Source organism: Armigeres subalbatus, chromosome 2 (assembly GCF_024139115.2).
Source record: "Armigeres subalbatus isolate Guangzhou_Male chromosome 2, GZ_Asu_2, whole genome shotgun sequence".
NCBI lineage: Eukaryota > Metazoa > Arthropoda > Insecta > Diptera > Culicidae > Armigeres > Armigeres subalbatus.
Genome location: NC_085140.1, coordinates 313,691,492 through 313,717,543, shown reverse-complemented (window position 1 = coordinate 313,717,543; position 26,052 = coordinate 313,691,492). Strand labels below are relative to the sequence as shown.

General features: G+C 37.8%; 2 protein-coding genes and 1 long non-coding RNA gene across 5 annotated transcripts; 2 read left to right on the top strand and 1 right to left on the bottom strand.

The window, feature by feature from the left end:
* Window positions 1–6,731: 6,731 nt before the first annotated feature.
* On the top strand, window positions 6,732–7,089 carry LOC134216751 (uncharacterized). Its single transcript, XR_009980810.1, has 2 exons — window positions 6,732–6,807; window positions 6,882–7,089. It is a non-coding gene; the product is annotated as an uncharacterized LOC134216751 (long non-coding RNA).
* Window positions 7,090–13,425: 6,336 nt separating this feature from the next.
* LOC134212607 (selenoprotein H-like) lies at window positions 13,426–14,389 on the top strand. 3 transcript variants are annotated; one of them, XM_062690608.1, is made up of 3 exons: window positions 13,426–13,520; window positions 13,590–13,659; window positions 13,721–14,389. In XM_062690608.1, the coding sequence occupies exons 2-3, from the start codon at window positions 13,618–13,620 to the stop codon at window positions 14,093–14,095; spliced, it is 417 nt and encodes a 138-aa protein (XP_062546592.1). In that variant the 5' UTR covers window positions 13,426–13,520; window positions 13,590–13,617; the 3' UTR covers window positions 14,096–14,389. The 3 variants fall into 3 exon arrangements, with proteins under 3 accessions (XP_062546592.1, XP_062546594.1, XP_062546593.1); XM_062690610.1 differs by having other exon boundaries at window positions 13,441–13,524; XM_062690609.1 differs by having other exon boundaries at window positions 13,520–13,659.
* Window positions 14,324–26,011, bottom strand: LOC134212606 (large ribosomal subunit protein uL13m). The gene is made up of 4 exons (XM_062690607.1): window positions 25,840–26,011; window positions 25,639–25,762; window positions 25,248–25,402; window positions 14,324–14,642 (listed from the first exon to the last, which is right to left on the bottom strand). The coding sequence occupies exons 1-4, from the start codon at window positions 25,861–25,863 to the stop codon at window positions 14,409–14,411; spliced, it is 537 nt and encodes a 178-aa protein (XP_062546591.1). The 5' UTR covers window positions 25,864–26,011; the 3' UTR covers window positions 14,324–14,408.
* Window positions 26,012–26,052: the final 41 nt, after the last annotated feature.

Below are 26,052 nucleotides of genomic sequence, written 5' to 3'. Positions count from 1 at the left end.
TAGTTCTACCAGATGACTTACTACTAATCTAAAGAATCCTTCAAACAGCTCGAAACTTGCACAATTGTAAATAAATGTGAAAAAATCATCTATATATGTAAGACGCGCGCGAGGCTCAAACTTTTGTAGACTACACAAAAAAAGTCAAATTCAACAATCAAAATCAACTATATAAAACCCGACTTAATCCACCTATAGTGAACGCAACCCTTCTTACACTTTTGAAAGGTTATGGGTGCACTGCATATTACAATTTTTATGCATAAACATGAACTTTAATTGGATAACAAATAAATGAAGTTTTTATGCTCGAAAAAAAGTTTGAATCTACAGTTGGTATTTTTTTTTCGGATTTCAGAGATATCAGCAGGATCCAACATCCGATTGAAAAAAAAAATGCATTTCATGGCAATATTTTAGCTTCCGCTTATACACGTAAAGAAAAAATCTTATAAGTTATGGCGAAAACCTATTCAAAAATTCATATACACTTCATTATGCCACCTAATGAATGATTTCATACCAAAAAAGCTAATAACATTCATAAGTTAATGAAAAGTATAAGTTTCGGAATGTATGTGACTAATGCGATGTATAAGTTTTTTCTTATACATATCATTAAGCGCCTGCTTTGGCAAAAAAGTATTAGAAATCTTAATAATAAATAACATTAAATTTTTTACGTGTAGTTAAGAGAGCTCAATCAGATAGCAAACTATTGAGATCTTGAAGTGGCACTATCTTGTAACATACACATTTTATATCTAGTTCTATGATCTGAGTTGATAGGTATGCGATTATGGTACTAGTAAAAGGAAAACAAATCTAGTTTTATAAAAATATTATTTAATATTTTTACAAATGAAATAATTCAAGCAGCATCAAGACACAAGTGTGAAAGTCGTATATTAATAGAAAGCGAAATAAACATAAAGCAAACATTGGTCGCTAAGGAAACGCTTGTGATAATTTTTTATCGTCTTCAATATAAAAAACCCGACTTAATCCACCTACAGTGAACGCAACCCTTCTTACACTTTTGAATGGTTGTGTGTGCCCAGTGAATATTACAATTTCTATGCATATGACCTTCAATTGAATGTAAAATAACTGATATTATCATGCTTTTAACGATTTCAAAATAAAAAACAAAATACAATGGGTTCAATGGCAAAGTCATAGCTTTCGTTTAAAGATAAAATCATGCAAATTGGTTTACAGACGGCTGATATATTCATGTGACAGTATTTTGTTAGTTTTCTGAAAATACACTTCATGTTCGTATTTCTCACATATCTCTGGAACCAAATGTCCGATTGCAAAAAAAATTGAACTTGTACAATGACAAGGTCATAGCTTTCGTTTAGTGTTAAAATCGTGCAAATCGGTCCACGGACGGCTGAGATCTTGATGTGAGATTTTTGTAACGCACACACGAACACACACACACATACATACATGTGCTCAGTTTGTCGAGCTGAGTTGATTGGTATATACGACTTGGGTCTCCGAGCCTCAGATAAAAAGTCGGTTTTTCAAGCGATCTCTATACCCTTCTTAGGATGTAAGAAGGGTAAAAAGGGATATTTATGGATTTTTTTAAATTTTCAATAAAAATGCACAAAGGCTGCAGATTTGCTTTGCAACCAAGCCCGATGATTTGCAACCGTTGAAGCCCGAAAGAGTTTAAATCGAACCATAGATGGCTGAGATATTGATGTGGCAATTTTTTATTAGTTTTCTAAAAATATGCCTCATGTTCGTACTTCACAGATATCTCTGAAGCTAAATGTCCGATTACAAAAACATTTTAAAGCGTTCAATGGCAAAGACATAGCTTTCGTTTAAAGATAAAATCATGCAAATCGGTTCACAGACAGCTGAGATCTTGATGTGACATTATTTTGCCAATGTTGTGAACAAAATACGTCTAATGCTTTATGTTCGTATTTCACAGATATCTCTGGAACCCAATATCTGACTGGAAAAAAATTAATGGGTGCTATCGCGAAGCCATAGCTTTCGTACAAAAATGAAAGCGTGCAAATCGGATCACAGACGGTTGAGATCATTATGTGGCATTATTTTGTTAGTTTTCTGAAAATGCACTTAAGATTCGTATTTCACGAATGTCTCTGAAATTGAATGTCCGATTTCAAAAAAAATTCAATGCGTTCAAAGACATAGCTTTCGTTTAAAGATAAAATCATGCAAATCGGTTCACAGACGCCTGAGATCTTGATGTGACATTATTTTGCACTTAATGTTTGTATTTCTCGAATATCTCGGAAACTAAATGTCCGATTGCAAAAAAATTTCAATGCGTTCAATGGCAAAGGCATAGCTTTCGTTTAAAGATAAAATCATGCAAATCGGTTCACAGACGGCTGAGATCTAGATGTGACATTTTTTGTAACGCACACACGCACACACACACACATACATACACATGCTCAGTTCGTCGAGCTGAGTTGATTGGTATATATGACTTGGGTCTCCGAGTCTCGGATAAAAAGTCGATTTTTCAAGTGATCTTAATACCCTTCTTAGGGTGTAAGAAGGGTAAAAATGCATCATCATCATCGAGGCGAACTAATAGATCATTAAAGCCTCAATAGTTTGGTAAATAAACTTGTTCATACAAAATTAGTCAATAATAAAAAGTTGATCAAGTAGGTAGCTGTTAAAAAGGCAGCTTTAACGTGTGATACACATTTTTGCTTAAACTGTGTTAGTGTCGCTGCACGTTTGATGTGCGTAGGCATCGAATTAAAAACATTATTCCTTACGAATTTTGTGAAGCGCTATTCAGGAAATCTAGACCAACATTTGAAAAGGGCGGAACAGCCAAAATGTAAACATTGCAGTTTTTCGTTTGAATGCATAGAATATGGTGCAAACTAGTCCATAGTAATGAAAAAAAAATAATATTTTCAATCAGTAAAAGTTATTTTGAGATACTTGAAAAATGGCGGATTTCCATCCTGGTTAAATTCACCAAACATGGTTCTTACGCTATTCTTCCAAAAGCATAGGAACTTAGCGAAATTTGTGTAAATAAGGTAGGTTTTACTTTATCCTTCATATTGAGTCAATATTTATTACATTTTTACTTATATTTGCTGTAATAATGAATATTTTAATGAGAAATACGAAACAAGGATTTCCTACCTTTTGCTGGAGCTGTTGCTGTTACGACGCGTACATCAGCCTGTTGAAAGTTTTATAGTGGAAATACGCCTTTCGAAAATAATCAGATGCAGGCTCCCGCGAGAGTTCTGTACCTTTAAATTTTTGTTCAATGTGTACACTGGAATAGCATAGAAATGATTAGATACCACGTTTGTTTCTATTAAACCCTAATAATGCATAAACATCATAATTCAATAAATTTGATTAATTTCTGTTTTTGGTTCCTTACTGGAAACCTAACAAAAGCGCATTTTCGTCATGAAACCTAAAAAATGTATATTAATAGCTGTTTTGCGCATAACGTGCTACGCAATTCAACCTGTACAGAAATAACCTAAAAGTAGGCAATTTCTAGACCAACATTTGAAAAGGGCGTAACAGCCAAAATTTATTCCTTCTGATTATTTGTCCACATATATAACTATATATGTAGACGAAGAATAAGAAGGAATAAATTTTGGCTGTTACGCCCTTTTCAAATGTTAATCTAGATTTATTGGTGAAACGGTGGGCGGAACAACGCAGGCAGTTGGTAACAGGACTAATTTCCATGGCGTATTTCCAGTGAAACTTTGATTTTGGGCGTAGTGCATGTAATTTCCATTTCTGAAGCTAATATTCACTTAGCTGCATATTTTGGCACAGCACATCGAAGAGAAAGGTAGTTTTCATCTATAATATGCAAAAAGTTCAATTTTAATTGAATATTCATTAAATAGGAATTGATTTACAAGCTCTAAACTTGGAGAGCAATTTTCTCGGTTTCATGTTAATGGAATTCCGCCCTTTTCAAATGTTGGTCTAGAAATATGGTGTTCGTACATCATTCGCGGATCTGGCTAATGAAAAGTATAAGTTTCGGAATGTATGTGACTAATGCGATGTATAAGTTTTTTTCTTATATACATATAATGTATTACATATAATTAAGCGCCTGCTTTGGCAAAACAAGTAGGGTGAAACGACCTATTATGGAGGGGTTAAGCACCGTGTCAAAGCAATATTTATTTCAAAATTCTTTAACAATTCTTGCTTAACTTTTCAAAAGGACCTAAGTAACATTTTTTTCATGAATTAATTGGAATAGCGCAATCAATAGCTTTCATATTATTCTGTTGATTGCGCTATTCAAATTAATTCATGAAAAAAATGTTACTTAGGTCCTTTTGAAAAGTTAAGCGAGAATTACCTGTTGGTTTTTTTCCACATTGCAGTAGTCGAATAGGTTGCTGGTTAACTATAGATTCGTAAATATTACGTCAAATAGGCTAAACTTATGTTGTTTGTTTTATCACAATAAAAATAAACTACCGCAATAATAGGACACAGTTGGGGTGATTCAAATATGACGTCCACTACTTTCTGAGATTTCAAGACCCCCTCCCCCCTCTGTCACGCTTATTGTATACCTTGTATATGTACTGTCACAAAATCTTAGACCCCCTAAGACCTGTGACATCATTTTTGAACGACCCTTGCCACATTGTATCGTTGCGACATTTTTTCAAGGTCAGTCCTATTGTTGCGGTATTGCATGCAATTCTTACGGAAATCGATACCACAACAATAGGACCTTAACACTACCGCAATACAGTCGCGATTCGCTGGTTGGGCCACGACCTCGGCCCAACTAACGAATTTTGTTTTTTAGTTGGGTCAACTGACAGCCATTTGAACACGTGTATTTCGACTTGAGCATCACCAAAGATGTCCAGTGACGCCCAATCCCGTTTTCTGTGTTTTCATTGAATTTTGACGTACGGTTGCTTTTTAATTGGACCATGGCCCAACCAGCGGAGGCCCAACAAAAAAGTGACCCAAGTATTAAAATCCCAACCAGCGAATCCCGACTGTAATAGGTTCAAAGGATTCCAATTTTTAATGAAAAATGTCGATTTTTCATAATTTTGAAGGGAATTCTGTCAAACAAAAGCTCGTTAATTCGGTGAGTTTTAGCGTATCCACAATTGTTTTTAATGCTATTATATCCAGAATGGACTATTTTAACACTACCGCAACATTAGGACATACCACAACGATAGGACGTTTTACCCTATTAATCTTAATAATAAATAACTTTTTTTTTACGTGTATGAATGACAAGCAAACACACAATGACCTACACTCAAAATAATCCACACTTCAATGCTAGAGGCCTTGATAAGAGAAACGCGGATAGGAAATGTAGCTCTGCCAACACTGCAGCCAATCTTGTTCATCAAAGAACAACACATGAAAAGGAAGAAATGATTTATCCAGGTAAAATTTTACATATCGCTATTTAATGTGTTCGCATCACATGACAATCGAATCCAACAAATAAAACAATTGCATTTCATAATCTATCATTGATTTGCGAAACAAATTAAAAATGCATTTAAAATTGGTTCATTCATAAATGGTGTTAAATCGAATTTAGTTGTTTTCAGTATTTGTTGATGTTTTGGCTGCTTGACAGATCTCTTGCTCGATTGGCTGCTGTTTTTTGACGGTTCGATTGGCGGCACATGTCAATCCGCGTTTCTCTTATCAAGGCCTCTATTCAATGCCACCTGGAAAATCACGTACACGCTTAGATCAATTTACCTATTTATGGGTACCTTATTCACCCATATTTGGGTATAGCAAAATTTACTTATATTATGGATAAAATGCACTAAGTTTATCAGTAAATTTCACTCAAATTATTAATAAAGTGGCTTTACTCATTTATGGGTAAATAAGTTTACCCATATTTGGGTGAAAAGATTTGAGCGTTCTTGTTTCCACCGGTTTTCCGTAAAAATGAACTTCTGTTGTACAACAAAGTGTGAAATAAATATTTCTATTTCTGTTGACTGGCTTAACTAATAAATGGTAAGTGAATACAGACTTATTGAATAATGGATATCCACATTGGTACCCATTCTACATTTTGTATTTGACAGGTTCGAGACAAGTCAAGAGGCCACGGAACAGGAGCGGTACCTCACAGGAGGAATAGAAGGATCAACCGGTGAATCAACAACCGAACCCGCAACACAACCATGTAAGTCAATTTAGTTATCCATGCAACAGTGATACTGTAAAGCATTTAATATTCCGCCTTTCCCTTCCAGCCTCGCCCAAACAGATCTTTTCTACCACGTCACAAACAAATTCTGGCGCTGCGGCCTCCGCAAAAATTGAACACCTGGCCACGGACGACTTATCTTGCATCGACAGTAGGAATATTGGACAAAGGTGGGGAGATTCTGTGGCGTTCCCTGACAACTCAATCGGAATATCGCAAGATGATACCACAGCCAGTGTCCTCCCGAGTGAACGGGAGAATTCACAATGTCACCATCCAGCAGCCCACCTATAACTCTTTGACTTCAGCTCACGGAGCCACGTAACAGTAGTATGTAAAGTTAGCCTATCCGCCGAATCAGCAGTCACCAACCCGTGTCCACCGGGTTGAGGTAAGTTTCAATACATTATTCTCGATGGAAAACCAGGCTTTTTACAATCTGTATTTGAAATTTCACTTCGAAAGTCTCGTCGGAAATAGTTCCAATCCGGAGAAGCCATTAAGGAATACGCGCACCACTTTCGAAATGAAGCATGAGACAAAAAAAACTTCGCCACTTAAAGGTTCCGGATTTCAATTGAGTGTTGGATCCACAACTCAACTTTTACAATAATTCGTATTTTTTCACTCTTAACAGGACCACTGCGACATCCGAGAATGAAAATGCTACCCATCTCCAAGCAGCAAACGCAAATACCTGGAAGCATGTCAACTGCGGCGTAGTCCCCGGAACCTGCTGTTAGATGCCGATCTTATTTTGGTGCAGACCAAGTATTATTGTGCTATTACATTTATATTCTTCTAAATTTTACTTATTTGTTGTAATAAAATGCTATATTGTTTAAGATTTTTGATTATTTTTTAAAGTAGGATGTATTAGAAAAATTAAGAATTTCCCAAATAAAGAAAATCACCCAAATTTGGGTAAAGTTTACCAATAAATCTCCTCAATTCAACTACCTATATATGGGTAAACTATAGGTTTACTCATAAATAAGGTGAAGATCATTTCACCCATATCTGCGTATGTGCACTTTTGGCGATTTTAGGTACTCTTCACCCATATTTGGGTGAACTGAACTAAGCGTGTAGATCAGAGAGAATGAACTTTCTCCTGACTTCATCTGTCGATGGTAACAATCATTGGACCTTAGATAGAAAACAAATTGAAGACCAGTAATTGTTATTGTGGGGCCCTGTGTATGTTACGTGGAAATCACGTGGATGTTCTCAGTATTCATTCACTATTTTGGTTCACTAGGTGCTGTTGTTCGCTGTCATTTCTGATTAACTTCTAATAAAGAAGTCGAAAATAAACTTAGAAATTTGTTACAATTAATAGAAAACAAGTGGTTGTCGTACAGCAAACCAACGATATCGATTGTAAGTAGAACAAGCCATGTCTACTTAACTTCTTAAATCTGCAGAAATTGAACAAAGGTATGTACAACATAACTAATGCAGATAGATGCAGATGTACATAAATGAATGGAATATGTTTTCTCATACTTTTGTAGAAATCCAAAATTACTACCGTTTGTGGCAAATAGCACACCATAAAATGTATAAAAGCACCGATGAAATGGCAGTGACGGAGAAGCTACACATTTGTTTCGTTTTTGATGTCTATTAAATATATTTTATGCCTCAAAGTTCTTGACTTATTTTAATTGAATAATAATAGCTAAAGAAAAATACATTGAAATACAAATTAAATATCCATAACGATCACCAAAACACTATTTACTTTTTATCAGAACATAACTTTGATGCCACCGGAAAAGTCACGTAGCTATTATATGATACTCCAGTAACATGATAAGAGTTCACGAGTTCATTTGTCACCTACGATCCACGTAGCTGCTACGTGAAAAGTATGATGGAGAAAAGCCACTATGTTTTCACGTAACATTGACGTTTGGATTATTTTGAGTGTACTCCGGAGAAAAAATGAAAATCAAGCTCTATCTGTTAAAAGGGCGAATGTCGCAGGAGAGAATTCTCTTCGTCGACTTCCCCTCTTTTGAATAAAAGTGACAAGCAGAGAATTTCTTCGCAGTTTATCACCTCAGAATGCAAGTTTGCATTGTTCTCTATCGTTCTGGGGGGATAAACCAAAAATAAATCTGTTGCTTGACATTTTTATTTAAAAGAGGGGAATTCGACGAAGAGAATCCTCTCTTGCGACTGTCGCCCTTATTCCAGATAGAGCTTAAAAAAGAGTTAAAATTTTTGCCTTTCTCGTATACAAAGTATACGTAAAGGCTATTCGCTCCAAAAATGAACTTTTTATAGGAAGCCCGCAGACCCATAGTGTTATATACCGATCGACTCAGCTCGACGAATTGATGTGATGTCTGTGTGTGCGAGTGTATGTGTGTGTGTATGTCTGTGGACAAATAAATCTCACTCATTTTTAAGGTACTTATCCTGAACCTTGCTCGCAACAAATTGCATTCGACGCAGAATCCTGTCCCATTGTTTCCTACACGTAAAAAAATAACCTTATATGTTATGGCAAAAAACCATTCGAAAATACATATACTCTTCATTATGCCACCTAATGAATGATCCCATATCAAAAAGCTAATAACATTCATAAGTTAATGAAAAGTATAAGTTTCGGAATGTATGTGACTAATGCGATGTATAAGTTTTTCCTTATACATATCATTAAGCGCCTGCTCTGGCAAAAAAGTATTAGAAATCTTAATAATATACAACATTAATTTTTTTTACGTGTATTGAAAATAAGGGCGGATCGGACTATGGGATTCGGAGTTATGGTTAAAATACATTTTTTATATACATTATATATATTATATATATATATATATATATATGTTAACTTAATTTTTGTCACGTTATTTTATAAACATTTTCATTTCGTATTAACAAGAAATCGGAACTTACAAAATGCAATTTTGTATCCCTAATAGAAAAGACTCCCTGTAAAAGCTCAAGAAAGTACCTAAATTTGGGTAATATTCACCTATAAACTGCTCCTGTAATGAAAAACCTAAATATGGGTAAACGGTGATTTACCCATATCTAGGTATGTGCACTTTAACACACTTTTTCGTGCTTTTTCCACTACCTAGATGAGTTTATGCAATAGAACAATCAATTAATAATTTGGTAATCAACAAGGTTATATTTACTTACCATTATTAGTAAGTAATTTAGTTGATTTTGTTCCTATTCCATGAGGATAGTTAAAAATTTTCTGGAGCTTTCTATCGGAGACTTTTAAATAACGTAACAGAAACATAAACAATATTATTTTTTCACCCAAATTTGAGTACGTTTATTCACCCATATATTGGTAAAGTCCCTTTTCTCATAATATTGGTAAAATTGACTAATTTTCTCGGTAAAATTTACCTATAATATGAGTGAAACTTTACAATACCCAAATATGGGTGAAATGACTACCCATAAATAGGTAAACTGATCTAAGCGTGAAAGGGACAGCTTCGGACTTGCAGGCCTGTTCAGCGGTTGTAAACAAGTGCAGTCTCGGCAATGTCACATGAAAAGGCAGGCTACTGACATCCTATTGTTAAGCCTATCGCCAGATCGTAGCCAGGATGTCCTGGGCTATATTTTTTTTTCATACTGCGTTTCAATGATGACAGCGGTCTATGTCTATTCGCTTTGACGCAGCCGCGCTGTTGCCATCTAGCGGCGACGGACGTGTGCGTGAAATCACTGTTTTTCGACATGGTGAAGTATAGGAAGTATATTTTAAAATGCTTTTAAAATGTTATTAACAGTGATATGTCGAAAGCTTTTTAATACGTAGGGTTAGAATTTTGAAAAACTACATGTTAGGCTCCTTATCTACACATGTTTTTTAAATCAAAATAATTCAACTTTCGTGTTACCTACATAAAAGTAAATTAAATTTCTAACCCAAAAAAGTGAACTATTTTAGGATAAAATGTGTTTCAACGCTTTAATAAGCATTTTAAAATTGACGTCCTATATCCCTTGCTGGGTGAAATAAAAAAGCATCAGCCGGCCCCCATTTTGTTTTCTCGCTTTCGTCAGGGCCAATTGATGATGATGACACCGCGCTTGTCACCGGGTCGTGAAAAGGACTATAGGCCTTTTCACGAGACGTTTAAAATCAGCTGATTTTACCGTAAATTGACAGTTCTTCTATGGACGAGCGTCTTCTTTTTCACGATTCTTCTTCTTTTCGCTCGAAAAAATGACATCCGCTGCGGGCCGATGAACATTTGAGTGAATTCGGAGCTTTTACACTACTAAAAATCCACACATATTTATTGGCAAAAATCCATAGATTTAACTTATGACGTATATCAGCGCACACATAACCTATCTCCACGCGAACTACTTATAAAATATATATCCAAATAAACTTTATGTGTGGTCTCGAATTAGCAATTATTTAATTTATGTGTGGTTCTATATCGATTATATTAGGGTGGAGCTATTGCAAAAATTTATAACGGCGACACATATTGCCGATTTCACCAATTTGAAGAGTTATGTGTAGATTGTGATTTGCCCGCTTCTTTTTCTCACACTCACTCTCATTTCAGGTTGATCGATTTTTGTTACTGAAATTTACCCAATTATAACCCATTACTCGTTAGTCACATGTAAGCGTGTACACTAAATCGATTCCCGCCATGATTTGACGTCTATTTGTTTTCAGATTGAGCACTCACACACAAAAATTATACACGGAAAATCAAACTTTTTTGAGTGTATTGAGTGTGAGAAAAAGATGACTGTGAGAAAAAAATCTCGCAAAACTCTTATGAAGTGCAAAAAGCGCAATATATCTTATATAGATATTTTTGGCAGTGTAGTTCACCGGATGTTCACGTTGATGTTCATTTTTTGTAAACTTTGCCCTCAGATGAGGTTTTCTTCTTACTGAAAATCGACGCGTGACGTCATCGTGGTTTAGTCCATGAAAGTGACAGCTTCGGACTTGCAGGCCTGTTCAGCGGTTGTAAGCAAGTGCAGCCTCGGCAGTGTCACGTGAAAAGGCCTATTGACGGCGGGGACTACACGGACAGATAAATCAACCCAAACTTTGAATTCAATATACGCACTGATGAGAATATCGCAGAAAAAATTTACCCAAATTTTGGTAGTTTTCCCTTTCTTTCCCATGATTGCTATCAAAACTAGAGCAAGATGCAAACTATAGATAGTAGAATCTATAGATGAGCGAAAGCATTGCTGAGTCGATTTTTTTGCCCGTGCACACGCGCATATGACGTCACAGCCCTTAACGTTTCCATTGAAATCGTGACGTCATGCTCGTTTGGAGACACGTTTGACAGTTCGTTTGGAGACAGAGGATTTATCTTCGCTCATCTATATAATCCACTATCTATAGCTCAGCCCAATAACCCAAATTTGAGTAAATTCAATTTTCTCTATTTTGGGTTGATTAAGGTCCGCTTTGGATAAATTAAACTCAGCTTTGGGTAAATTGTTTACATGGGATAAAGGCAAACCAGAGTCTATTATATAGAGTTGCGCAAAGAGGATCTTCTTACACTTATTCTGAATGATCTTCTTGTTATTCTGTTTGCAACTTTCATTTTTGTTCAACCCTTAAAGTGACTTCACGGGAGTGTTCACTGCTAAAGCTTTTTAATTCGACAACCAAGTCACCCACAGAGTACAAACGCGTGAGTTTCTTGTTGCTACTTTATTGGGGGGTGTATTGTGGATTTACTTGACCAATGGATTCGAAGGTCGGTTCACTTGCCTATTTCAAACGTTCCCTTTTGCAGCAAGGTTTGCTAAACTCAATAAATGTTTGGTAGATTACCTTGTTGTTTGCTCCTTGTCTATCAAAACAGATGTCAAAACATCGGAAAAAGAAAGAGAAGTCCGAAGGAAACAGCAAAAAGCTCGTGGCAGACTTGTCAGTTTTGACAGATTTTACTATGAAAATGGGTGTGAAGTGAAGGTGAAAACGGCGATTTCAACGACCATTCAAGGAGCGACTATTTCGAACGGCCGGGTCCAATAGGGAAATCCACGTACAATATTGAATTTTTTTGAAGCTGTTTCTAGAACAAATCTAATACATTTCAATTCATGCGTTTTAATTCGCCATAATAATCATTAGGCGATAACAATAATACCACAGAGAACAGACGTTGAAGCTCCACTCGCCATGTTGTGATAACTTTTTACTGTTCATTTTGAAATTACTTTGGAATGTCGCCGTTATCTCGTGCATAATCAGCGCTAGCGTCATCAAAAAATGCCACTGTGCGCTAGTGTCGTTATGCATGCAAGAGCATGCCAGCGCCATCGTGTTGTCAAAATTAGATTGTGAGTTGCAATTGAGGTTCGGTGTGTTTGTTTACACATGTTTTGCAAGAAATTTTGTTCGAGCCTCAATGTCTGTTCTCTGTGATAATACTTCCGCCTCACCAGAAAGCATTTGTTTACTTTGCTCGATAGGTAGACGGTTTGACAGTTCAATAGGTAGATTTGGCTTCACTCTTTGCGCAACTCTATATAGGGTAAAATGCCCAATAGTGGACCCCCTAGTAGCGAAATTTTGCTCTTTTTGTTATAAGGAGTAGAAATTTTCAACATATTAATTCTGCTTGGCATCTAATACCAAGTTCTGCACCCCCTCTTCACGATACATACATAAAACACTCAAATACACGACGTTATTCGTTGAAATTAACATTTTAAAGTCTGACTAAATTCGCCCTATAGTAGACCCCCTGGGGGTCCATAATAGGAATTTGCTTCCCTATAGTCGACATTTCATTTGATTTTTATGTTCCGTTTCGGGACGTTCTTCTTTCCTATTATGGACCCCCCAAAATATTCCTATAGTGGACACTCTCATGTTTATTTTTTATAGAATTGTAAAAAATCATTTAATTTTACTTTCCATAGCATTTCCAATGCATGTAATCAAATCATAGGACTGTAAGGTAGGTTCTCCCGATGGAATTTCATAGCAAAATGTTTACATTGTGCTGTAATAATGCAAAAATGGCTAGAGGGTCCACTATTGGTTGGGGTCCACTATAGGACACTTTACCCTATAATAGACTCTGAGGCAAACTAGTGCCAGAAAAGTCATTTTACTCAAATTTGGATTTTTGGCCCAAACCATGGTGCCAAACCGTGCACGGTTTTGAGTGCAAACAACCCACTTTTGGGTAGTTTTGGTGTTCAGTGTATATTTTTTTTTTTTTAATTTGGCAACCAGTTGCAGAGGAGAGGCGCAAAACGCGCAAAACCGTAGGTAGGTAATATTCAAATAACTAAAGTAGATCAGTAAAGTGAGATTTTAGGGTTTTTTTTTCTATTTTAGAGTTCCATCTAATCCTAATCGTTTGAAGATGGCTCCTACCCGTAAACAACCTACAGCATCTAAAACACAGGTATGAAAAATGAAAATGATAAATAATTTCAATGAAAATAATAATTCGTTGAAAAATATAGCGTACTCGAGCTAGAAAAGATGCTAAGAAACCAACGAACTCCATACCTAAACCCGAGCTGGATCATCCGACAAGTCCAGCTGTACTAAATGGCCCCACTATCGTCATCGAACACTGCACCTCCTGATCGGTGTTCAAGCGGAAGGCCGCTCAGATCCACAAGGAGTTGAGTGAACTTGCGCCGGAACAATCGTTTGGTTTGTCGCTGAACGAAGGAGGGAAGCCACGCCGGGGATCGTTTGAAATTTCCGTTATCAAGTCGGAAAAGGCCAAACCTGTTTCGATTTGGTCTGGGCTTAAAAAGGGACCTCCAAGAAAGGAGAAGTTTCCGGAAGCCAGTCAAATATTGAAAGATGTTTTGGCAGCTCTGAAATAATCGAACATTGCTAGCGGCGGATTGGAACAGCGGATGTTTTTTTTTTTTATAATTTGTGGTTACATTACTTTGGGTTAAAAATTGATTCGAAATCCGTGTTTGTCTTCCTTACACTTCCGCTGTATGAAAGTTTTTAGGCAAACTTGAAAAAGATCTAAAGGCTCGAAGTTTGTGGTTTTGTTGTAAGTGGATTTATGAACAAGGTGTTTCGGATCAAGAATTATCCCATTTGTTCGGCATAAATTAGCCATTTTTTATATAGGAAGTTCCAATAAACTAGCGTTACTTACCTGACACAGCCTCAGTCATTGATCTATCGAAGAATGTAATCCTTGGGATAGTCCATGATCTTGGGGAAATTTTCCAGCAGATCGGGATCCATCTGATCCAACCGCTGTGGCACTCGTCTTGGTTGTCTAATCTGATTAGTGATGTTCTCCAGAATTTCCTTTGGGACCTGATCATCTTTGAAGAGATGTAACCGTTGCATCGTGTGGCGGCGCTGAAGATTCCCGTGCATTGATCGATACACGGCCTTTTTCATTATCTGAAAACAGGACAGTATTTGTTATTCGTAAATCAACAGTCGATTCCTTGGCCTGAAACATGCATACTGGTCTGGTATAGAACAGAATACTTGATTTTACTTTCTTTTAATTCCTGTATTTGTCCGGTACAAGGCAAAATAAAATGCACGCTTAGTAGTACTCAGCAGAATATTCTTCGTTATACGAGAACTTTACTTCAGAGCTTCCCTTGCTTATATTTTTGCGATTGTTGAATAGTTTGGGCAGTTGTTTTAGTACGTTGGCTTGCAGGCCTTATAACTTCTCAGTCCTAAATAATCAGTATTCTTTGCAGCGCCGTAGCGTGGGGTTGGCGCTAGCCCTCAGAGGCACCGAAATCAAGAATCACAGTATGAGAAACAGAATAATTTTATTAGTTACAGTGCCAATAATGACAAACTTGCTACAAAGTCCAAGGGTATATGCTTCCCATATTTTAAGTAATCTATGGCAAACAAACTAAATTTCTTTTGACTAACATAAACATGTCGAACGGTGTGGTCTTAGCTTTGACCGTTATTTCGGTTTCTCTGAAGCTTCCGGGACCAGTTACTTAATTACAAATGGGTGCGGAGCTGTTGAGTGTTGGATATACGATGGGTGTGAACTGCGTCATTAGCGACGTGCAGCCATGAATCGAGCTGGATGGAGACGACTTTTATATACTGTAACTCCGGCCTTAGTCTGAGTGAGCAATAAATATATCTATGAAGCTCAATTGTAACAACCATTGTTTAAAGATTGTTATAAAACGCATTGATTAATTTAATGGCCCATGAAATAGTTTTTAACACATTCGCTTCCTGGAGGATTATAATCTATAGACTAGGGTGCAACAATGGAAAAAATCAAACAATAGGTAAGCTTTTTGTATTCACCTTTTAATTGTTTGCTTTTTTTCGAAGATGACGAATATTGTTAGCCGTCGTCGTTTTTTCGTACACCATAGCTTTATTTCACCCAACATAGTAGTTTGTGCGGTTGTAGGTCATTTGGCCTAAAGTTGTTTGGCCTAATGACGTTTGGCATAAGGCCGTTTGGCCTAATGGTCATTTGGCCTAAAGTCGTTTGGCCTAATGGTTGTTTGGCCTAGAGTAGAGTGGGGCAAGAGTACGCACTTAGTTTTCAATCGATCATGTGGCCCTTATGAAGCAAGCTTCTGCATATCAAATCAGTGTCGATGATTCATATACTCTTCCTTTATGTTACCCAGTGGAAAAAATATTGAAATTTTTGAGATTCGTTTTAGTAGAACCCTTATTGCAAGACAAGTGAAAAACGCACTCTTACCCCACTGGTGGGGTAAAAGTGCGCATCGGGTGGGGTAAGAGTACGCATTTATCCAATCATGTGCTTTAAATATATATTAACACAAATAAGAGTAAATAACATTTAATTGATGTTTAATGAGCATATATTAGAGAATGTTTAAAGATTACGTAACTCTTAAAGGGGGAGGGGGTCCCAAAAATGTGCACTTTCATACGAAAAACCATTGTTTTATATATACAAAAAACTACAGAGGAAATATACAAAGGCGTGGCGTATACAAAGGCATTTTCCTTAAAGAAAGTCCACTAATCACGTAACGTAAAATTTGGCTATTTCATCACCCCTCACACCCTATCTTACACTATTTGTATGAATCCTCTAAAAATTATATGGATCGTCACACATCTCATAACCCCTCCCAGCTAAACGTTGCGTAATTTATGAATGTTTTTTTTTGATTAAATGAAATTATCATTTAGATGAAATTGTGTTTTCGTACTATGTTTAGGTGTACAACAAGTCCTAATACAATTTCATTATTTCGCTTCAGTGTTTTGTTCGCTAAGTCCTTTCTAACACCAAATTACTTCAACTTATCCTAAAAACTTGTGATAATTTCAAATTCTGTCCCTTTTTTCTTAGTTGTGGATCTTTACGCTTTGGAAGAAGTCTTATTTCGGCAGGAGATACGGGTTTGACATCATAACTTGAAGATTCATATGCGTACTCTTGCCCCACCGGTTCCTGCGTACTTTTACCCCACTGTCCAAAAAATTATTCAAGTAATGGTTTTGACTTCTTGGAAAACCAACCGGATTGGTGTTCTGTACCATAAAGTACTCTATACAATAGGCTATCGAAATGGTATAATGTTCACCTGATTGAACGTATATATGGTAATGAAATACTAGTTGCGGAAATCCAATTATTTTTAGCAAAATGGCCAAAAAGTTATCTAACTCCATATCTCCCTTGTTGTTTATTCAAATCGTTCACAATTACACATGATAATAGTTGGCCAAAATACCTGTCAAACTGATGCAGTGCTGCTAGTTTATCTTGTTTTATTACTTCAAAAAATCGAAAACGTACTCTTACCCCACGCGCACTCTTGCCCCACTCTACTCTAATGGTCGTTTGGCATAATTTGAAAAACGTAAATTATTTTTTCTAGTAAAATATGTGAAAATGTTCACATTACTATTATTGGTGTACAACAACATTATCCGATAGTCATCGTCAGTCAAAGATTACGTAACTCTTAAAGGGGGAGGGGGTCCCAAAAATGTGCACTTTCATACGAAAAACCATTGTTTTATATATACAAAAAACTACAGAGGAAATATACAAAGGCGTGGCGTATACAAAGGCATTTTCCTTAAAGAAAGTCCACTAATCACGTAACGTAAAATTTGGCTATTTCATCACCCCTCACACCCTATCTTACACTATTTGTATGAATCCTCTAAAAATTATATGGATCGTCACACATCTCATAACCCCTCCCAGCTAAACGTTGCGTAATTTATGAATGTTTTTTTTTGATTAAATGAAATTATCATTTAGATGAAATTGTGTTTTCGTACTATGTTTAGGTGTACAACAAGTCCTAATACAATTTCATTATTTCGCTTCAGTGTTTTGTTCGCTAAGTCCTTTCTAACACCAAATTATCCTGAAAACTTGTGATAATTTCAAATTCTGTCCCTTTTTTCTTAGTTGTGGATCTTTACGCTTTGGAAGAAGTCTTATTTCGGCAGGAGATACGGGTTTGACATCATAACTTGAAGATTCATATGCGTACTCTTGCCCCACCGGTTCCTGCGTACTTTTACCCCACTGTCCAAAAAATTATTCAAGTAATGGTTTTGACTTCTTGGAAAACCAACCGGATTGGTGTTCTGTACCATAAAGTACTCTATACAATAGGCTATCGAAATGGTATAATGTTCACCTGATTGAACGTATATATGGTAATGAAATACTAGTTGCGGAAATCCAATTATTTTTAGCAAAATGGCCAAAAGTTATCTAACTCCATATCTCCTTGTTGTTTATTCAAAGCATTCACGATTACACATGATAATAGTTGGCCAAAGTACCTGTCAAACTGATGCAGTGCTGCTAGTTTATCTTGTTTTATTACTTCAAAAAATCGAAAACGTACTCTTACCCCACGCGCACTCTTGCCCCACTCTACTCTAATGGTCGTTTGGCATAATTTGAAAAACGTAAATTATTTTTTCTAGTAAAATATGTGAAAATGTTCACATTACTATTATTGGTGTACAACAACATTATCCGATAGTCATCGTCAGTCACATACGATATGTACACTCCCGGCCAAAAGTTTGGGTTCGCCCTCTAAAAATATAGGCAAAAGTTTTTGGTCGTATTTTCGCCGTCTTACATCCGATTTCGGGTATTGTTAGCTCGATACAAAGAATTTGAGTAGATCTTACACCGTAGGTATTTTAAACTAACAATTTCCATTTTTTATGTTCTAAAATATTACATTAAGATACTCATTTGTCTTATTATTATGTTGTAAAAATATGTTGATTTTTCTCTAAATTGAGCCCACAAATTTCGAAATGAAAAGTGATATGGAACCCAATTTTAATCATCTTTGAGGGGCATTGATGATTTACGGCGGAAAATTTTTGTTTTATTTTAAAAATCAAAATGTTTACTCAAGTGCATAGTATGACAAGCATTTTCCAAAAATGTTGATGCCTTCTTTAAAGCATAATCAGTTCTTTCAAGTTATACTGTTTTCATATGTCGACATTGCCAAAACATATCTGATTCATTGTTTTTTATACCTTCCTTTTTATAAATTCCTGGTTTTTATTGTATTGTAAAAGTGATTTGCAATATTTTAACGTTAGTTTGCATTTCGCTTTTTGATCACTGCACATGGCTTTATTTTGCACCTACAAAAATAATTTCATATAAACAATATATTTCAATCGTTTACGCCTATATGTACCTATTATGCCAAACGACCATTAGGCCAAACGACCATTAGGCCAATCGTCCATTAGGCCAAACGACCATTAGGCCAAATGACTTTAGGCCAAACGACCTTATGCCAAACGGCATTAGGCCAAACGACTTTAGGCCAAACGTGGCACAATCGTTTGTGCAACTAGTAGCAAAAAGAAGATTTTTTCAGCACGTGTTGTACGAATGCTGAAAAAAATAGAGTTTGTACCAAAAAGGTACAGTCTAATTCACAGTCTTGACCGTGTGTACGTTCCATTACGTAGCTTGACATAACATGAAGCGATATATTAACCTGCTTTGGGAGATTTTTGCTGTCATGTGCACAAAACTAATTAATTTATTACGCGACACAGAAAACACGCTATTTGAATAATTATGTAAGTAATTATAATTAATTAAATACGCCGGAGACGAGCCAGCCTCGGGCTGAAAGTCTCCTTAATAAAGACACACACAAAAAATTAAGTACTCAAGCTTATTGAACAAAATGTAGTCAGGTAAATAATATTCTGATGTGGGTTCTTTATTATAGATCAAAATAAAATGAATGTTATAATGGATTTTTTACAATTCCTTATCATAATATCTGGTTTACAGTTCGCCGTTGAGTCATAAAATGGCCTACTACATACCAACGAAATGGGTGCTTTAATGAACATTATGCAACTCAAATGGGAGAGGTTGCATCCTACAAAATCGGAATCGACCCCAAGTTTCGAGAAGCAGCTCTTGACACTCAAACCTGGCCCAAAGGAATTTTATTTCGCGAATTCGAAGACAACAGCTCAAAAAACATGTTCTTGCCTCTGCTGAATACGCCAACCATCACGATTTCGCCCGAAGCCGGCTCGTCCCAGTTTACGACACCCTTATCCGGAATAAATCTAGAAGGTTAACTTATTTCAACGAACCTACATCATCTTCACTACCGGGACGCACGCTTGCCATCAGTACTGAGGAAGCCCCTAGTCGACTCATCACAGTCGAGCCATTCCTGCCAGCGATCTTCAGCCGTTCCGGTCCTGTGTTTGAGCTCGGTGAAGGGGTCTTCCGCACTCCCTTTGCAGGCAAGTATACACATGTAGGTAACACTGCTCTGCCTGAACAATCTCCGTTTTCCAGCGCTCTCGGTAGTATCAGCCTCATAGAGACAATAGACAATCCGGATTTATCGTGTGCTACATTGACCATCAATCGGTTGGTTCCCGTTACTCCCGTTGGTGCCTCTTCTGTATCATCTCTGGGACGCACGCTTGCCGCTAGCATTGAGGAAGCCCCGGATCCCCCCAACGCAGTCGAGCCGTTCCCGCCAGCGTTCATCAGTCGTCTTGGTCCTGCGTTTGGGGCTAGAAATGGGGTCTTCCGAACTCCTGTGTTCGGCAAGTATGAACAACATTCAAATGGGTCTGTTCCTAAAGCTGCACTGTATTCTAGTGAACAATGTATCTCGCATATCTCCACGCCCTCCTATTCGCCCATCGTCGCTTGCTGGCCAGTCGCCTCTGCAGAGTGTCCAGGACGCACCGCAGTAAGCTTCTCGGAGATTTTCCAGTCCCTCTATCTCAGTCGCGCCATCTGCTGCCAGAGTTCATCCAAGTCGTCCTGGCCCTGAGTTTAGATGTGGATTGAAATCTCCAGCACCTTACTCCAGGCAAGTACCTATGCAACAATGAACATTCGCTGCCTGATTCGGATCTAACTTCCAGCAGTTCTCCGGTAGTATCATCAACCAGGTCGATCGATCGCGACACCGATGATCTCTTGATTTACTACCAAAACGTAGGCGGTATCAACTCAGAAGTAGACAGCTATCGTCTAGCAACATCAGCTCAGTGCTACGATGTTATTGTCCTGATCGAAACTTGGCTTGATGACCGCACACTCTCGAGTCAAGTGTTTGATACTGAATACAGAAGCGTATCGGTGTGACCGAAATCCTGAAAATAGTAGGAAATCTACTGGTGGCGGTGTCATCATTGCTGTACGGCGTGGTTTTGAAGGCAAGGCTAATTGAAAATTCCACGTGGCAATGTTTGGAGCAAGTCTGGATATCCATCCAATTGAAGAAGAGCGCCATTTTCCTTTGTGCCGTGTACATACCTCCAGATAGAACACGTGACGTTGACTACTTAGATACCCACTGCCGTTCCGTCTTCACCGTAGTCGAGGGTATGGCAGCGGCGGATGAGCTTCTTGTCATTGGCGACTTTAATCTTTCCGGTGTTTCGTGGAGACCGTCTCACAATGGTTTCCTCTATCCCGATGGACATCGGTCAGTATTTCACTCGGGTGCTTTGCATCTTCTCGATGACTACAGCACGGCGATGCTATCTCAAATCAATCATGTAGCGAATGAGAATCAACGTTGCTTGGACTTATGTTTTGTGAGCAAGCAAGATGTCGCCCCGTTCATCGCCGCAGCTCCAGCTCCCATGGTTAAGCTCGTCCCTCATCACCCTCCTTTAGTTGTCCGAATTCCGGTGAGCCTGGCCAACGAGTTCAATGTATTTCCCGCTTCCGTATCATACAACTTTCAGAAGGCCGATCATCAAAGCATTGTCGACGTACTATCTGATATGCCTTGGGACGCTATACTTGCCGATAATGTCGAAAAATGCTGCGTCGATTTTCTCGCATATCTTGGCATACGTTATTGACCGACATGTTCCCAAAAAGTACACAAGAATAGCTCTCATCCGTCCTGGTACACTCGGAATTAAGAGAACTTAAAACTGCCAAGAGAGCCGCCTTAAGGAAATACACTAAATACCGCACGTTTTCCTTAAAGGATCACTACGTCAGACTCAACAACGCCTATAAACGGGTCAGTCGTATATGCTATTCCCGATATCAAAGTAAGATCCAAACCAATCTCAAAACGCATCCTAAACTGTTTTGGAATCATGTCAACAAGCAACGCGGGGAATCTGGCCTACCTTCCTCTATGACATTTAAGGGCGAAACTGTATCATCACTGCAGGAGATCTGCAGACTGTTTTCGCTAAAGTTTGCTGATCGTTTTACCGATGAACAGCTTACCGACAACGAAGTACATCACGCAGCAGACAATGTTCCCCTATATGGCCATGTACTAGGTGTTATCGACATCAGCGAAGAAATGATCTCCTCTGCTGCATCAAAACTAAAGTCATCGATCAAACCTGGTCCCGATGGTATTCCATCCAATTTCCTGAAAAGACACATTTCCAGTTTGCAGTATCCGTTGCTCCTCCTGTTTCGGCTTTCCTTATCCAGTGACATCTTTCCTTCATGTTGGAAGATTGCACAAATGTTTCCTGTGCACAAGAAAGGGAACAAACGTGACGTGGACAATTATCGAGGAATAACTTCGCTGAGTGCAATATCAAAACTGTTCGAACTCGTTGTGATGGATCCTCTGCTTTCCCACAGCAAGCAGTATCTGTCTGAAACTCAGCATGGATTCATAGCCGGTCGCTCCACTAGTACTAATTTATTGTGCCTTACATCTTTCATCACGAACAGCATGACGAAAAAAGCTCAAACAGATGTCATCTACACAGATCTGTCAGCTGCTTTTGATAAGTTAAACCACTGCATCGTTATCGCCAAATTAGACAAGTTAGGAGTAAATGGCACTCTATTGGAATGGTTCCGATCATATCTATCCGGCCGGCAACTAACGGTTGCTATCGGCGACTGCAGATCTGATTCCTTCGTGGCTACATCAGGAATACCCCAAAGGAAGTCATTTGGGTCCGTTAGTCTTCCTACTATATTTCAATGACGTGAATTTTGTACTCGAAGTTCCCCGCCTATCGTATGCTGATGACCTGAAAATGTTCTTGCAAATCCAATCCATCGAAGATTGCTATTTCCTTCAACGTCAGTTAGAATCCTTTGCCAATTGGTGTAACGTCAACCGTATGATAGTCAATCCGGCAAAATGCTCGATGATCACTTTTTCTCGGATTAAAAATCCCGTTAGATTCGACTACACGCTTTTGAATACCAGCATAGAACGTCTGAGTCATGTCAAAGACTTGGGCGTAATTTTGGATTCCCAGCTGACGTACAAAATGCATATCTCATACGTTGTAGGTAAGGCTTCCAAAACCCTGGGCTTCATCTTTCGGATGGGTAAAGAATTTTCTGACATTTACTGTCTAAAGTCTTTGTATTGCTCACTGGTGCGGTCGATACTGGAGTATTGCTCCGCCGTTTGGAATCCCAATTATACGAACGGTGCCGAACGAATTGAGTCCGTGCAACGACGCTTCCTACGATTTGCTCTGCGTAGACTACCGTGGAGAGATCCATTACGCCTGCCAAGTTATGAAAGCCGCTGTCGGCTTATCGATCTGGAGCCGCTAAGAGAACGCCGTAACACCGCTCGAGCTGTACTTGTTGCAGACGTTTTGCAAAGGCCGAATAGACTGTAGTGACATTTTGGAACAGATTAATATTAACGTACAGCCGAGAACACTTCGCAATAACGCTATGTTAAGAATGCCATTTCGTCGGACTAACTACAGTATGAACGGTAGTATTGAAGGATTACAGCGTATATTCAACAGGGTTTCTACAATATTCGACTTCAACCTGCCTCGTCAGACGCTGCGTCGAAGATTCAAAGAATTTTTCACTTCGTTTTAGTGTTTGTGTCCATTTTTTTTTTTTAAGTTTTTGACGATATGTATACTTATATCTTATATCTTTTTTTTTATTACCATCATTAGGACATAAGTAGTCTGTTGATGTAGGCCTTAAATAAATAAATAATATTCATTATACTTGACACTCATTTTATAGCAATAATGAAAACCAACATCAGAACAGTAGTTACATGACTACATTTTGCTGAATTAGCTTGAGTAAGTGTTCAAATAATGTATTCTCTGCGTCGCGTAATAAACGAAATAGTTTGATGGACATGACATCAAATTTCCAAAACCAAGTAGGGAAGTGTACCGGTTTTTTGGCCAACCTTGAAAAATGCATATTTTCCTAAAACTTTCGACCATTTTCCACAGAGAAGAATCGTAAGGGATATATCTCCTGTTACAGTTAATAAAACCCTTGAAAATTGCTTTATTTCGGAGTTATGCGAGAAACTGGCCAAATTAGGAACATGGCCAAAACTGGTACAGTTACCCTACATCTATCGCTTCACGGTTTATCGAACTATGCAATGTGGCACGGCAACATGGAATCTCTGCAGCAACATAATTTATTGGCAAGAATGATCATGTGGAGTAAATTCTGGAAGGAATTAGACAAGTACAAGTATAATTTTGGTTCAGATTTTTCATATTTAAGTCCATTTTTCGTCGTTGCAAAAAAAAGCGTTTGCAACTCGCTGCAAAACTCGATTTTTTCAGTAATCGTAGTAGGTATTTATCCAACTCGTCAAGCCTTGTTAGATAAACGTACGACTCGTGCTGAAAAAAATCATCTTTTTACAACTTGTTGCACAAACTACTATTATGCAACCCACTTGAGTTGCATAATGGTTTTTAAAGCACGCATTTCAATGGTATGGACAAGTAGGCCGTTTTATCACTCAAATACAAACTGTAAACTAGGGGTGGCATTGTGCACCTCGACTCGAAACGAGCAAACCATGCAAACTGAAATACGAAAGAGCTATCGAAAGGAGATGCGCAATGAGGCCCCAGGTATTATTATCAGGAAGAGCAAAAAAAAAATTAATAGTGGAAATTTTCTGTTAATCTAAATCCAGAATGCTTAAAAGTGTACAAAGGCAAAAAAATATTAAACAACTTTACATTTCTTAGCTTCACGCAGCTGCAAAAAATACCGTACTAAAGATTGTTGGGTTCGATTCCAGGAACGGTTTAGGAAATTTTCGTGGCTTCCCATGGACATATGATTGTGTTCGTGATAGCCTCATGATATACGAATGTTTAAAAGGATAACTTGGCTTTAGAATCTTGCTTAAACGCTTAATAAACAACAGCTTTGCCATGTAATGCCAACAAAGAAGAGACTGAAAAACTTACATTGAATATTAATAGTCACAACGCGTCCAAAAGCTATGACGAAAATGATTAAAAAATCAAAGAAATTATTGTATTGACTGAAGGTAGCATTGCCTTCCGCCTCTTGGGAAATACAACATTGGTACAAAATCCGTGGACAAGATTCCCAATGTGTCCTGCTACCTTAGGACCCTTAACAGTCCTAACACCCGTGAAGAAATTAATTTGAATTTGTATGCATCGTCACGTTTCTCGACAAAACCCTTTTTCCGAAATCGTGGCGTATTTAATGGAAGACTTATCAAATAATTCCAAAATTCTTACTTGGGTTGGGTCTTTTTCGTGCAACTCCCATGCAAGTGTCCAGCTGGCACCGCCGGGATAACCGGTGTGATGAAAATATACTCGTTTTTTCCACTCGTCTCCAGGTAAGGCGATCTCAGCCGTGTTGATAACTACAACGTGATCTCCACAATCGTCTGCAAATACAATAAAATTTCATTATTAGCACTGTAGTAGGTACTGAATCCTTTGCAAGTCTTCTTGTGTACGGACGGTAGACTTTCGAACGAATAAAATTTCCTCAAATCATTATCCTATTTGACTGCTGGCATGAACCACAAGCCCAAATCATATTAACTTTCGTGCGAAAGGGCCTTCGAACGTAAACAAGATCCCAGACGGTGTTAGTTATCAAATTGCGTCAAATTCATACTCATAGGATGGTAGATTGGTTTATGCAGCCCCATCAAATGTTTCCGGATCAGCGAGGCTGATTCGAATGGATTCTGCCAAGTGCAATCGTAGACGTGCCAAGTTCTGGCAAAAGTTGCCCATTGCTGAAACAATGTTTATGTAATCAGGCATCATAATTTTTGTTTTGTAAGAACTTGTGAATAAAAAAATGTATTATTACCTGCACACGTCTGGCTGCTGACATTCTTGTTAGATATCTGGTAATATGAAACAATTACTTGACTGCAATTATCGCGCAGAAATTTTTAGTTTTTTGATATCTCGAACGCACGTGAAAAGGTGAAAAGGCAAAACAAAGCCCGGCTATCAGTTTGTTGACGAATATGAAAAAAAAAACAACTACACGCTGTTATATAACCATTCAAAGATAGTG